This window comes from Hemibagrus wyckioides, linkage group LG09, assembly GCF_019097595.1.
Source record: "Hemibagrus wyckioides isolate EC202008001 linkage group LG09, SWU_Hwy_1.0, whole genome shotgun sequence".
In the NCBI taxonomy this organism is placed as follows: domain Eukaryota; kingdom Metazoa; phylum Chordata; class Actinopteri; order Siluriformes; family Bagridae; genus Hemibagrus; species Hemibagrus wyckioides.
In genome coordinates, this window is record NC_080718.1 from 27,838,265 (window position 1) to 27,853,018 (window position 14,754).

At 36.4% G+C, this 14,754-nt stretch overlaps 1 protein-coding gene and 1 long non-coding RNA gene across 3 annotated transcripts in view; one reads left to right on the forward strand and one right to left on the reverse strand.

The window, feature by feature from the left end:
* Positions 1-600: 600 nt before the first annotated feature.
* Positions 601-14,754, reverse strand: part of lck (LCK proto-oncogene, Src family tyrosine kinase) — a 39,127-nt gene continuing 24,973 nt past the window's right edge. For both annotated transcript variants that reach the window (XM_058398539.1, XM_058398540.1), the window contains exons 10-13: positions 6,997-7,073; positions 2,062-2,215; positions 1,854-1,985; positions 601-1,115 (exon numbers count right to left, since the gene is read on the reverse strand). In XM_058398539.1, coding sequence (XP_058254522.1) covers positions 910-1,115; positions 1,854-1,985; positions 2,062-2,215; positions 6,997-7,073 — 569 coding nt within the window. In that variant the 3' untranslated portion in view covers positions 601-909. The remainder of the gene's footprint in view (positions 1,116-1,853; positions 1,986-2,061; positions 2,216-6,996; positions 7,074-14,754) is intronic.
* The window catches only part of LOC131359046 (uncharacterized), a 32,084-nt gene continuing 27,938 nt past the window's right edge, over positions 10,609-14,754 (forward strand). The window contains exons 1-2 of the long non-coding RNA XR_009205726.1: positions 10,609-10,892; positions 13,433-13,513. This is a non-coding gene — a long non-coding RNA (uncharacterized LOC131359046). The remainder of the gene's footprint in view (positions 10,893-13,432; positions 13,514-14,754) is intronic.

The following is a 14,754-nucleotide window of genomic DNA, read 5'->3' on the forward strand; positions in this document are numbered from 1 at the left end:
GTCATCAGGATGGTGGGAGGAGCTTGTGTTGTTCACAATAGTGGGAGAAGCTTGTGGTCCTCAAGGTGATGGGAGTAGCTTGTGGTCTTCAGGAGAGTGAGGGAGGAGCTTGTGGTCTTCAGGAGAGTGGGGGAGGAGCTTGTGGTTCTCAGGAGAGTGGGGGAGGAGCTTGTTAAAGACTTTACACTTATTACAGATCAGGTTTTGTCTATGAAAATAAATTTTATAGCAAACTGTATTTCTACTGCATCAGTTACATCACACAAAAATCACCATGATGATAACAGTGACTTTCTTTAATTAAAGTTTTCTTTCTTTAATAATAAAATGACTTTTACATAAAACTAGGTTCTTCTTTTTGATTCTCAAGTCAAAGAAAGAAAAAACCAAACGCTAATTCTATTTACACTTGTAGGTTATTTTAACCCCGCAAGAGCAACATGTTGAAATAAAAGACTTTTATTTATACATATGAACCAAAAAAAAGAGAAAGAGAAGATTTTATACATTTTTCTGGTCATTCTTGCTGCGTGTGAGGGTCCTCAGGAGGTTTTTATTTAGGCGTTATTGTTCTGGAGCGATTTGCGGTCAGAAGTGGAAAAAAATCAACCTAAAGTTCTTTTATTTGGACTATTTATACATCGTTAAGCTAAACACAGAGACGCGATCAACGCTGACAGGATTACACACGGTACACAGAGTCGAAACAGTAATGAATAAAAGAGGCTGGTGATGGATGGGTGGGTTTTTTTCCACTCAGCCTTGTTAAACAAGCAATAAACCTACAGGACAATAATTATGGTCTTTAAACAGGAAGTAAAGAAAAAAAACTGTCCTCAAAAAAGGAGGTCATCAGGCTATATACACAAAGGAGAAGAAGTTCTTGTTGGTGTCGGTGGTGGTGCCTCCTCAGTATGGCTGCTCCTGATACTGCCGCTCGGTTGCCGTGGTGAAGTCCTCCAGGACGCTGCGCAGATACTCGAACGTTGGCCGGTTCTCCGGCTCTTCCGTCCAACACTCCTTCATTATAACGTACAGGTCCTCAGGGCAGTTGTCCGGACGAGGCATCCGGTACCCTCTCTCCAGGTTCTGGATCACCTCAGGATTCGTCATACCTGAAAGAGAGACCTCGTAGTGTGAACATCATCCACCTGATCTTCTCAGATGCTAACGGACCTGATCTTGGATTCTGGTTGGCTGGAAACTTGGGGTTCATTTACTGTAAGAGTAGCAGTCTTCACAAGAAAAAGAACATGTACTTAATGTTACGGTGATGCTTTCTGCAAGTAGATGTTTGTTTGATGTTCATGGAATGTTTATCTATCTATCTATCTATCTATCTATCTATCTATCTATCTATCTATCTATCTATCTATCTATCTATCTATCTATAAAACTATATCTGTTTTACAGGAAAACAATCAACTTCAGAGAAAATGATCAACTTCACAGTAGTAACAAGATTACTGCTGTGTTTTATTCCTTTTATATCAAAGCAAATGATTCCATTTCTCAAATTTATGAATGAATGATGTCCAAGAAACAAGTTCTCTCACACGTTATATCGGCTATAAACACTCGTTCCCTCTCCAGACTCGGAGAAACAGAAAACTGCACCACCTCAATGATTACACACGTTTTTTCATCAATTTATATGAACTGTCTGCTGTACAAAAGCCTTATGAATGAGCTGTTGCTATGGAAATGCTAACATATTGTAATATAGGGACAAAATACTAGATATAAGCATGTACCCTATACAGCAATCCTACCTGAAACCATCATGACTCGTCCATAAGATATTCAGAATTACCTTCAGAATTAATAAATAAAGAGGAGTAACGTTTTGATACCTGGGTAAGGAATTCTGCCGTAGGTCACAATCTCGGTCAGCAAGATGCCAAAAGACCAGACGTCTGATTTGATGGAGAACGTGCCGTAGTTTATGGCTTCGGGAGCTGTCCATTTGATGGGAAATTTCGCACCTTTGGGGCAAACAGAGCAAATTCAGATTCTGATGAAATAGAGTCCATAAAGTACAGCAGGGCCACGACTTCTCACCTTCCCTGGCGGTGTATTCGTTGTTCTCGATGAGCCGAGCGAGGCCGAAGTCAGCGATCTTGCAGATGAGTTCCTCAGACACCAGGATGTTGGCAGCTCTCAAGTCTCGGTGGATGTAGTTCTTCTGCTCGATGTAGGCCATACCATCAGCCACCTGCAGGGGGCAGAACATCATTAGGAATGAACTCTGTGTGTGTATGTACACTGGCAGTCGTGGTTTACATAAAGAGGCATTGAGATGTGGGCCAAGTTCCTGACTCAGGGAGTGTCCTGCTTCCCTTTCTTTGACCTTTGACCTGTAATAGTCTTCTCCACCCAGTGATCAGAGGGAGATCATTTATCTTTCAGTAATGGACCATTTCCTGTCCTGTTCTGTGCCATTCTACAGACAAATATTATGACATGGATTCTACCAGTTTCTCTTCTCATTTCACCACCTGCTACCTCAATAACATCTCTTGCCAACCTGAGGCCCACTAGCTCCTTCTTTTACCATCCTGAGACCCACGGGCCCCTCCTCTTGTAGCCCATAAGCTCCTTTCCTGCTAACCTGAGTCATCCAGCTAAACAAGCTCCACCTTCTACCATCCTGAGCCTTACAGACTTTTCCTCCTTATACCCTGAGGCCCATAAACTTCTCCCTTTACCATACTGAGACTCTCCTTAGAGCCATCCTACTGCTCACAAGCTCATTCCCACACCATGATTAGCACCACAAGCTCCTCACCCAACTTCCTTGAACAACTTGCCATTCTTAGACATTATCTGAGGCTCCAAAGGAAACACAGGCTCCTCCCACCATCCTGAGGACCACAAGCTCCTTACACCAACCTGAGCATCACAAGTTCCTCTCACTATCCTGAGGACCATTAGCTCCTTACACTATTGTGAGGATAACAACCTCCTCCCACCATCCTAAGGCTCAAAATCTCCTCCCACCTTCCTGAGCACCACAAGCTCCTCCTCCACTCTCCTGAGGACCACAAGTTCCTTCCAGCATCCTGAGACCACAATCTTTACACCATCCACCATTCTGAGGACCACAATTTCCTCCTCTGATGCATACAAGCTACTTAGTGTCACATTTTGATTCCATATATGGAACATGGGTGGATCTTAGTTGCCTTAAATGGGAATGTGAGTGTGTCTCTGAGATCAGTTATGAATATTAAACAAATCATGACTGTAAAACTAGGTAGGTTCAGTAATAAAAAGGCAGTGAGGGGAGCATTCTGCTTCAACTGGGGCGGGGCCTATTTCTGGGCCAGAAAAATTGAACACAGAAGCCTGAAATGAAGAGACACTCGATTCTTAATATGGAATTTTTAAAGCAGTTTTTAAAAAATGTCAAACTTCAACTTTAAAATGATCCATGCTACAGATTTTAAATGCATTTAGTTCAAACTTTATACCAGCAGAGTGAGGTTTGGAGACGTGTGTGTGTGTGTGTGTGTGTGTGTGTGTGCGCGCAGCTGCATTGTTTCTGTGATGGCAGTAGATAAGAACTCGATGCTTAAAACCAAGGTATGAAAGATATTCATCTTTAGCAACAGAGGCCAACTTTTCAGGAGGTGTGTGTGTGTTTTCACAGAAATGTACCGTCTGAGGGTGTGTGTGTGTGTGTGTGTGTGTGTGTGTGTGTGTGAATTGTTTAAACTGGCAAAAATTTCACACATGTGAGATGTGACAGTTTTTTTGGCAGACAGCAGAGAGAAATGTGTGTAAGGGAGGTGTGTGTGTGTGTGTGTGATTTCATCTTCAATCACTGGCTTTTCGCTGTATATTCACACACTTGCATACAGTTACACATGTACACATACTCACACACTTCTTTCACATCAGATGATTTCCAGTCTAAAAGGCGACTCTACAGGTTTCATGTCACTGGTATAAAAGTCACATGATCTGTGTAGCAACCTACAAACCTGCATTGTGTGGCCTCGTACCACAGCACTGATTAATTCTCTCTAACAGCAGCATTAACGTGCTTGTTCACGTGGTGTTATCGTTTCTATAGTAACAGCTCATTCACAGGGACCTACATGGTGGACGTTCTACATACTCGACCATACTCGATACTCCAGAGAGAGAGAGAGAGACATAGAGAGCGAGAGAAGACAGGTGAAGAAAAGTAGTAGTAGTATTGGTTATAGGGTAGTAGTAATAATAGTAGAAGTACTAGTGGTGGTAGTTTAATTAACAGTAGTAATATTACTTTCAAGAGAGTAGTCATAGTAGTAGTACCAGTGTTGGGGGAACGCGTTACAAGTAACGTGCGTTACGTAATCAAATTACTTTTATGAAGTAACGAGTAAAGAAACGCATTACTTTCTGAATTTACACATTAATATTTGCGTTACTTTTTTTTTGTAAACTAACGTGAGTTACTTTTCAGTTAAACTAATCTTTTTTAACCGTTATGTCTTTACCGAATTAAATTTATTGCCATCACTCATGCGTGCGCGTTAACACGCTGCAGAAACAGACATGGCAGGTCGGAGCTTTACGTTTCCGCGATGGAAATACTTTTATTATTTTAAAGTCGTCGAAGAAAAGGAGAAGGCAATAGTCATCAAATGTAGATTGTGTGCAGGCGAAAAACACAAACTCAAATTTAAAAAAGCATCTCCATGTAAAGCACAGCTCTGTAGAGTTGGAAGCGAGAGAGCCGAATGGTGACGCCTGCACCCCGCCTTCAGTTTCAGTTCACCACCGGGTAAAACAATTAGTTCAACTGAACTCAATAAATTGGTTTTAATTTAAGAAAAAGTAACGTAACACATTACATTTTATAAAAAATAACTAAGTAATGCAATTAGTTACCTTTTCAAGGAGTAATGCAATATTGTAACGCATTACTTTTAAAAGTAACTTTCCCCAACACTGAGTAGTACTAGTGGTGGTGCTAGTGGTAGTAGTAATAGAGTAATAGTAGTATTAGTGGTGGTAGTGGTAATAATAGGGTTGTAGTACTTGTGCTGGTGATATTAGTAGTAATAGGGTACTGGTAATTGTTGGGTAATAGTGGGGGTAGTAGTAGTAGTACTAGTAGCAGTAACAGTAGTAGTAGTGGTAGTAATAGTAATGCTAGTGGTGGTGGTTGTACTTGTGGTGGTAGTATTAGTAGTGTAGTGGTAATAGTTAGGTAATAGTGGGGTAGTAGTAGTAGTAGTGGTGGTAGTTGTAATAGAGTTGTAGTAGTATTAGTAATAGGGTAATGGTAATAGTGGTGGTTTAAGTAGTAACAATGTAGTAGTAATAGATTAATAGTAGTAGTAGTACCTATAGTAGTAGTGTTAGTGGTGATAGGTTTAGTAGTAATAAGGTAGTGGTAATAATAGAGTAGTAGTAATGATAATAAAATAATAATAATAGTAGTAATATTGAAATGGATATTTGCATGTGTTTACTTTATAGAATGTAAATAATTCTTCCTGAATCTGAGTTTTTAATCTCTCACGTTATGAGATTAGAGACTCGATTATCAGAGCTGATTATCCAGCAGCTTTCCGCACTATTGCATAAGCATGCTGTTAGGAAACTCTTGCAGTCTACTTATTTCCAAAAGCCTGCTTAATCCCAGTGGGAAAAGACGGAATATTTATACTGAACGTAGATAACGCTTCACTCTAACGACATTAATTAATCTTCAATAAGAGTACAGTGTTAACATAACACCGGTAACGTTAACAAAATAACGAACACTGGTGTTCCTTAATCAAATAATAAACCAGATCATCAAAGACATGTTAGATATGTCACCTAAATCGAGTCATTTAGAACCAGATAAATTAGCATATAAATCTCAAATAGGTACAAGCAGTGTTAGGTTTTTCTAGTTTAAGCCATGCCCACTTAAATAATAAATATAAATATAGACACTTGCAGCATTAAACAGATTCACACTGCTAAGAAAAAAAATGAAATAAAACAAATATGAATAAAGGCGGGATTATCTAAATGTGCTGATTGTAAGGCTATTATAAATCAAATACAATGATATTCAGCCTGTTTGTTGAGATGCTTTTATGCATTTCAGTCTATTCACACCTCATCGCTTCTAGAAATAAATGGTTAAAGAAAAAAAATGATAAATAATCTGCCAGTAGAGCACAAGAGCTTCGAGCTTGAAATGATTAAAAATGCTTAGTTCAATAGTTATCATATATTGCGTTTATTGGTATTTTCTGACATAGCATTGACTAAAATTAAGATGTTTTCACTGAATGTGAAAGAGTGATGGTTTATTAACTAATTATTGCTAATTTCAACATTTGTAATAGTGAATTAATGTAAAGCATTAAAAATCTATATTTAATGTACAGTGAAACCTCGGCATAGCAATGCTCTCCCTTATGAATTTTTGCCTGAAGAATTGAAATTTTGCCTCAGCATACGAAGCATTTTCAGCATACAAAGGAACCAAACCGGAACGTGCATGCATCCGGGAGTCGTTCAAAACTTGTTAGCGTTAGTAGAAAGCCAACTGAAGCAAGTTTTACAAAAAAAATTTTTATTCAGTGAAAGCTGTTAGGAAAGAGTCAACCCACGATGCCAACGTTGCCTTCAGCATGCGTTCAAAGCTAGGTGATTTTTCGGGTGTTTTTTTATTGACAGATTGGTGGTGTGGGCGGTCTGTTCTATTTTTATCACAAGCTTGGTGGCACGACTTCCTGTGAGGAGCCTTGACATGGAATTCTTGGCTTGGGTCAGTTCTTTGTAAGCAGTCATACAGTTTACATACGCTTCATATTGGGAATATTGCTCATATTTCTGAGCGGATTATCTGCATTTACATTCTTTCTGATGGGAAAATTCGTTTCACAATACACATTTTCACCTTAAGAACTCTCCTCTAGAATGAATTACATTCCTATGCTGAGGTTCCACTGTATGCATCTTTTTCAGTAGTTGGTGGATGTGTGTGAGACGTACCTGTGAGGCCATGTCGATCAGGGTGTTAATTTGCAGATTTGACCCCTCCGGAGTTTTCAGAAAATCCACCAGGCTTCCTGTATACATAAATACAACACACACATGCATTCATTATTAACCCATGACATGTAACATACTAAACAGACCAGTATAACCAATACTCAAAAAAACAGACATTTAACTATTCATTTAAACACCAAAAATAATATAATAGAATAAAATATTTGATAAACAGAAGTAATGTGATCTACATGTCTACATTTATATGCAAAGATGTCTACACATACTGCATTTCCAAGCCTAATAGATACTGTATACTGTATAGATGATACAAAAGTGGGCGTAAGATTGACCCCTGAGGGATGCCTTATGTACTGAGGCTAGGTTTTACTAAGGACAATCCATGAAACATAAACGTTGTACACAGCAGAAGTGCAAGTTTAATCCATAAACAAAAAAAGTGAGGAACAAATAACTTTGGCTACAAGGATAAGAGAAAGAAGAAGAAGGCTAAGAAACTAATCAGTAAGCTAACACAGGGTAGGTGCACACCATAGAGAAACAACCAATGACAGGATAGAGGCGGAGACTTGAACAGAAACCAAAACATTGCTTTTGTTGCTATGGGAACCATGACATGAATAGGGAATTACTGACAAAGAGAGTTGTAAAGGTGTGCACCTTAGCCTTGATATTTTGGGAATATCAGCAGTCTATTATTCAGAGCCAGTGAATACGTGTGTGTGTGTGTGTGTGTGTGTGATTGAAGACTTTGTATCGCATCCAAAATAAAGCAGTTGGTATAAGTGATAGTGATATATAGTGAGAGGGTGAAATAAGGTGAGAGTTTCATTAGTTATTGGAGCATGAACTTGAGTTTCACTCTCAGTGTTTTGGTACACACACAGATGAAGGGAAGGGAGGCGGCACACTAACAAATGATATTTTGCTGCCAAGCGTCTTCCAGGCTTGATATAAGGGCATAAATAGCAACAGAAATGTTTTAGCTCCTAAAAAGAGAACACAACATTCTCAGGAAATCCCGCGGTCAGTCACCGGGAGGCCTCGTGTGAAGAAGAGGAATCGTTCAGCACTTAGGAACTTCCTTTAGGAGGAGTGAGGAAAAGACGTCAGGAAAAAAAGCCCTCGGAGGAACTCATGAGTTAAGATAGATAATGCTAACGCTGAACGCTAGCTCCGCCCCTCACTTCACATTAACGTTCACATGAAATGTTAAAGTCTGCGAATATGCGCTTGTGATGATTATTAAGTGTAGATGAGAGAGTGAGAAAAGGCCCAAAGCAGAAAAAAAAAACAGAGGCTAATGACAACAACAACAACAACAACAACAACACAAGCACCGATTGTCTGTTCTAAACAAAATAGATGATCACATCACGTCTGAATAAAAGCGCTTTTGTTTGCGAGGGCTCTCGAGGAGAATGGCGTGTCCTGGGATTCACATGACAACGGTATGTGTGCAAAAGGAACACCGTGTTTCTAATCATGCAGAGTGCAGCATGAGAGCAGGGTGTGCGAATGTACTGACCCATTCAAGCTTTGTACAATACGTTTAGACTATTGTGTGCTTTTGAGGATTAAAAAAAGCAGCTGGAGCGATGAAGCGACTGACAAAAGCGGAGTTGATTATTTTCCCGTAAGAGTGTGTCCTGTAGCGGTTCATCCCTCCGATACCACAGCAATTTTACAATTACTACAATTTCTTATTTATTGAAGAACGACGTGCCATACATTCCATCCCTTTATTGATACGTTTAACGCAAAACCTTTTAGTCCCTTTTCTCACTTACGTTCTGATCAGCTATAAAAAGTCATTCGCTTATTTTCTTTCTCTGGAAATTAATAAAACGAACATAAGCAAAGTCCTGAAGATTTCTGAAAGGTTATGTGATGGCTGTTCCAAAGGGCCGACACTGGAGACTCCACAAGTCCACCAGGGAAAACCTCACAATGTTTCAGCAATTACACGCCATTCGTTTTGTGGTTGATGCTAAGCATCATTTTCATCATAACACCTTTAACTGGAGGATTTTTTAAAAAGTAAAAAGCTGAATTTCTTTGGTTTATTACGTTCAGCAGTAAATGAGACTCTTTATAGGTGTTATAATCATAATATATTGAAATGCAAATATGAAATGGATCAAAAGTATAACGTCGTCTAATGAACTTAAGATTGCTAATGCTAAAGTATTGTAGTATAAGAGGAGTCAAACATTACAGGATATTCTGTTACAGGAAAATAATCAGCGTTGGAGTAATTACAGTAACACGCTGTTTTCCAATAACAGCTGGATGCAGAGTGTTTTATTCCACATGGAAAACATGGAAAGGGTTGGATATTCCACCTACAGTGCGTCTACTCTGTCTGAATTTACCAGCTTTGTTGCTTGACTTGGTGGGAAGCGGTTTGAAAGGTAAATGCACAGCTGGCATGATATTAAAAAAAGCAGAAAAAGATATGAATAGAATCATGATTTATTACTGTACTTGGTCAGAAGCACAGATTATTTTGAGTAGCTCAAAAAAAAAAAAAGGTTTCAGTTGCTTACTGAAATATCTTGATTAGTAAAAATCTATAGTTAATTACCAAAAGTTGAGGTTGATTACTAAAATTTAAAGTGGATTACACAAAAGTCAAAGTAGATTCTTCGAAAAATGGAAGTAGATTACAAAACAATTCAAGAAGTTTTCTATAATTGAAGTTGCTTAATTAAAGTAAATCTTGAGTACTAATCATTTGTAGTTAATTAATTAATTAAAGTTGAGGTAGATTACTTCAAACTGAAGTAGATTCTTTAAAAAAAAAAATGTAAGTTGATTACTAAAAATGTATCTTAATAAAAATGTGCAGTTTATTACTATTTGTTGAGGTTGATCATTAAAATCTGAGGTTTATTACTTCAAACTGAGACGGATCCTTTTTAAAATCTGTAAGTTGATTACTAAAATGTTAATCTTAATAAATAGAAATTTGTAGTTAGTCACTAAAAGTTGAGGATGATTACTGAAACCGGAAGTCGATCACTTGAAACTGAACTAGATTCTTCGTTTAAAAAAAAGTTGTAAGTTGATTACTAAAAATGTACATCAATTAAAAGAAATTTGTAGAATTTAACTAAGAACCTACATTATACCAGTCTTTATCTTTAACTTAAGATTAGGACTTTTTGTATGTTTTTTGTTCCTGTGTTCTGTAAAGCTGCTTTGAGACAATGTTAATTGTTAAAAGCTATTTGCTATATAAATAAAATGGAATTGAATTGAATTAATTTACCATCTATGTTGCTTTCGTTAGCATGCAAGCTGCAGATTGAAATGTAAAGCACAGCTTGCTCTCTTTTAGCAGTACATTTAAATATGTATTTAATCAGAAGCACAAAGAGAGACCGGCATGATGACCAAAAAAAAAGATGACCACGACCGAGCTAACACACCAATCGCTGCCTCATAACCAAAAAACTGTACCGTACGTAATAACAGTCGAGTTCGTCCTCTCAAGCATGAAACCATATAATGTTTGGGTAGATGAAAGTTGTTATTATTATGGGACGTACAGGTTTATTCTTCTCATGCCGGGTGTTTTATGGTTGCTTAGCATTCATAAAAACATGGTGTTCTGTCTCTCCCATTGTCTGTGTGTGTGTGATAAAGATCATGTTCATTCCTGCATGGACGTCTCCCAGAAGAGAAGTGCGCACTTCTCTCCCGAAAGAGAAGTGAATCAGCGAACGGACAGACACTAGGTCCAATTGTTTTAGAAAGCGGACATACACATTTACAACGGTCTAATCTGGCTCATGAGCAGAAGAATGAGGCGAGTTCCCATATCAACAAACACGAAAACACAGACAGACAGCAGACACGAGCAGAGAACGGTACTACAACTAATTCTTTTGCTAAAAAAATGCCAACAAATCACACCCCCAGGGCTTGTAGAGCATTAGCAATGACACCTTAATGTTCGCTACAGCAAACTCTTAGATGTCCCACCGATAATTCAGTTCAGTTTTATTTGTATAGCGCTTTTAACAATGGACATCGTCACAAAGCAGCTTCAATGAGATATGTGTAAAAATTCAAGATATACAGGATTTTACACGATGGAGTAATGATTAAATCACAGGTGACGATGGTGAGGAAAAACTCCCCGAGACGATATGAGGAAGAAACCATGAGAGGAACCAGACTGCATCCTATAATCATCTGAGTGACACCAGAGATTACAAATCATTTGCCATCTATACAAATTGCAAAAATATCACGATCTCTAAGATTTTTTAAAACTTTTAAAGGTTATTCATCCTTTATTTATGTCTAATAATATTTATGATACATGGAGACTATTTTCACTATTCTCACTATTTTACTTAGTAGATAATTATGGGAAATAAATCACTAAAAACAAAGGAGATTACAAGAAATTTGAGGTAGATGACTAAACATTGAAGCAGATTTCTAAACTTTTATGTTGATTACTAAAATAAGAAGCACATTCCAAAAAGTTTTTAATTTTTTTTACTCAAATTTAAAGTTTAAAAACTTTAAATGGAGTAGTAAAAATATTTGAGTTGATTGCTAAAATTAAAGTTAATTGAAATTGAAATTAGTACCGGATTAATAAAAATCTAAATAGATTCATTTAATAAAAATAAGGTTATTACTAAAACAGTGTGTAAGTTGCTGAAATTGAAGCTAATTATTAAAAGTGTATCTTGGTTAGTAAAAATGTGTAAATAATCACAAAAATTGGCTTGGATTTACTAAAATCTGTAGTGGGTTACTAAATTTTGAAGTTGATGAAAAATAAAAATGTAAATAGATTACTAAAAAAAATATTGCTTGAAGCTATAGATAGATTGCTAAAAATTAAAAGTTAAAATGTCTATCGGTTAAAATATGAGTTTGTAGTTAATTACTACAAGTTGAGGTTGGTTACTAGAAATATTAATTAGATTTCTTAAAGAATTGAAGTTAATTATAAAAAATGTATCTTGATTAATACAAATTTGCGGTTAATTACTAAACGTGGAGGTTTGATGACTACACTATCTGTAGTGGATTACTGAAATTCGAAGTTACAATTGAAGTCAAAAATTGCTAAGAAGCTAAATTTGGAGACTGATGACGACGATCTGTAGTGGAATCCTAAAATTTGAAGGTACATGGAATTGAAGTTCATTTTTGGAAAGTAGATTATTAAAAAAAAACGTAGAAGATTCCTGAATCTTGAAGTTCTAAAAAAAAAAAACCTTGTAGCTGATTATTAAAATCTGTAATGGATTACTTGGAAAAAGGATTCCAAACAGTGAAGTAGATTCCAGTTGAAATGAAGCATTGAAAGTTTACTACAATTAAACTAAAAATTTAATGTGGATGACTTCCATTTTTAGAAGATTATTAAAAATCGGCGTAGACTCCTAAAGTTTTTTAGTTGATTACTAAATTTCTGAAAATTTCAACAAAAATTGAAAGTCTGCGTTTTATATTAAAACGAAGCTGTGGCGGTCTAAAATATAATACAAACAATATAGATATAAAAGATTTGATTATGAATATAAAAAAATAGAAATGTATATAAAAAAAACCCTTAACATTTAGAACTCCAGGGTTCTTTAGTTGTCCATTTGATGAAAGTAGAAAAACAAAAGAAATATTTATTTATTTATTTAAACAATTAAGATCCCTTAATTACACAAATAATTTACAAAAACCCTGTGAAGAGTTTTTAAAGTTTTATTCAGTGTAATACTTTGTCATTGAGAGAGTATGTAGTGACCAGGGGACTGACCAATGGCACCGACTCCATTGGATCATTAATGAACTAATTACAACTTCTTCAAATAGAAGCAACATAAACACCAGTAAGTGTGTTCAGTTCAACGTTTGAAAACACTGTTCCTAAAATTTACATAAGATTTACATCTGAACATAATATAAAAGTTAAGTTTTAGACTAAAATCTACAGAACACAGTGTCTGTTTAGTACTGGGGTGTGTAATGGTGTGAGTAGTGGACCTCCTGGATATCTGTTTACCTCCAAACCACACAGACAGCGAGAGATGTTCATTTTCTAGACGAAGCCAGTGAGTCACGGTGCGGTCTTGACGGTCTCAGTGTAGCTATTTTCAGAGTTGACCTATACCATGTGTGCCACTAGCTTTGATCTTCCTCCCTTTTTCTTTTTTAGAGGCTGCAATAGCAATGCGAGCCTCATCCGGCTTTAAACAACACAAACACACATGGCTTCAGGGTCATATACTGCATTTTCTTTTCTTTTCTTTTTTTTTTAAAGAGGAAGTCAATATGTGTCTTTGTATAACCACACACATTCATGACAGGAAATGAAGCATTAACAGATCTGCATCTTTACACTCCTTGATGTCGTTGTTGTTGTTGTCTTTGTTTTGTTTTCTAGACTGGAAACTGGAAAATTCCCTCTCTGGACTTTTCCCATAAGCCCTCCCATGTTCAACAGACCAGACTGACACAAGGATGAGTAAGTTACTCTCTGAGCCGCATTACCTCACAGCTATTCTGGTTTAGATGAATGTGTGTGTGTGTGGGGGAGTGTGTGGGAGGAAGGGTTCACTGGTTGCTAAAATATGTTCCTATATAAATATATGTTTGTCAAATCCAGTAAACATTAAATACGCCTGAATTATCATCAAATATATAACGTTTTCCCACACCCATTCTAATACCTTATCGTTTCCATAGCAACAGTTCATTCACAGGGACGTGTCATTTAAACGGTTACAGACGGGTCTTCAGTATCAGTTCAATTAAAGTTGAAAGTTTGTGTGTATGTTTTCAGGAAGGTTTTCATTTAAAGTTCAAGCTACTTTTTTTGGTATATTAAATTGAAATAGAGGAAAAAGTAGGGCTGTGAGTGAGAGTTTGTTTTGAGACATTACACAATATATATATATATATATATATATATATATATATATATATATATATATATATATATATATTGTGTTATTTTAATATATATTTATATTAAATATTATATATATATTATGTTATTTTAATATATATTTATTTATAATTATAAAATTAAAATAAATAAATAAATAAATGATTAAATAAATAAACAAATAAATTAATTTATAAATAAATACATTAATTAATTAATTAATCTTTAAATAAAAAAAATAAAAATAAATAAATAAATAAAATAACAATGACTCTAAGCCAAGGCTTCTACAACCCATAGGGTGCCATTACTAATTCACACTCCATTGTAGTGATCAAAATCCGTTTGTAACATGCCAGTGAGAGACTTTCTCTAAGCTTTGTCAGAATCAGTAGCATAAACATTAGAGCTGGAGTTTATATAAGCGTTATACTGGCTGTTTACTTCATCATCGTAAAAAACAAACAAACAAACAAACAAGATTTAGTTTAAATCTCATTTGATCCACTCTGAGAAAGCTATGAGTAAGGGTGTGTAGGGGATTTAGTGATCACGAGGCGTACAGGTTCGAGCCCTTCCTTAGCTAGAGGACATGTGAGCTATTAAACCCTTACACAGCACTTAACACACCTTTTTTTTCAAAATCTGATTTTTTTACACACACACACACACACACACACTGCAATTACATCTCCCTGATCAACACACAGGACAACACATGATTTTGATACACTCAGCTCTACACACTAATCTCAGCCTCTGTCCTGGAAATGTACCTGATGTGACGGAATTAACACAACACCACAGCTTCCTGTTTA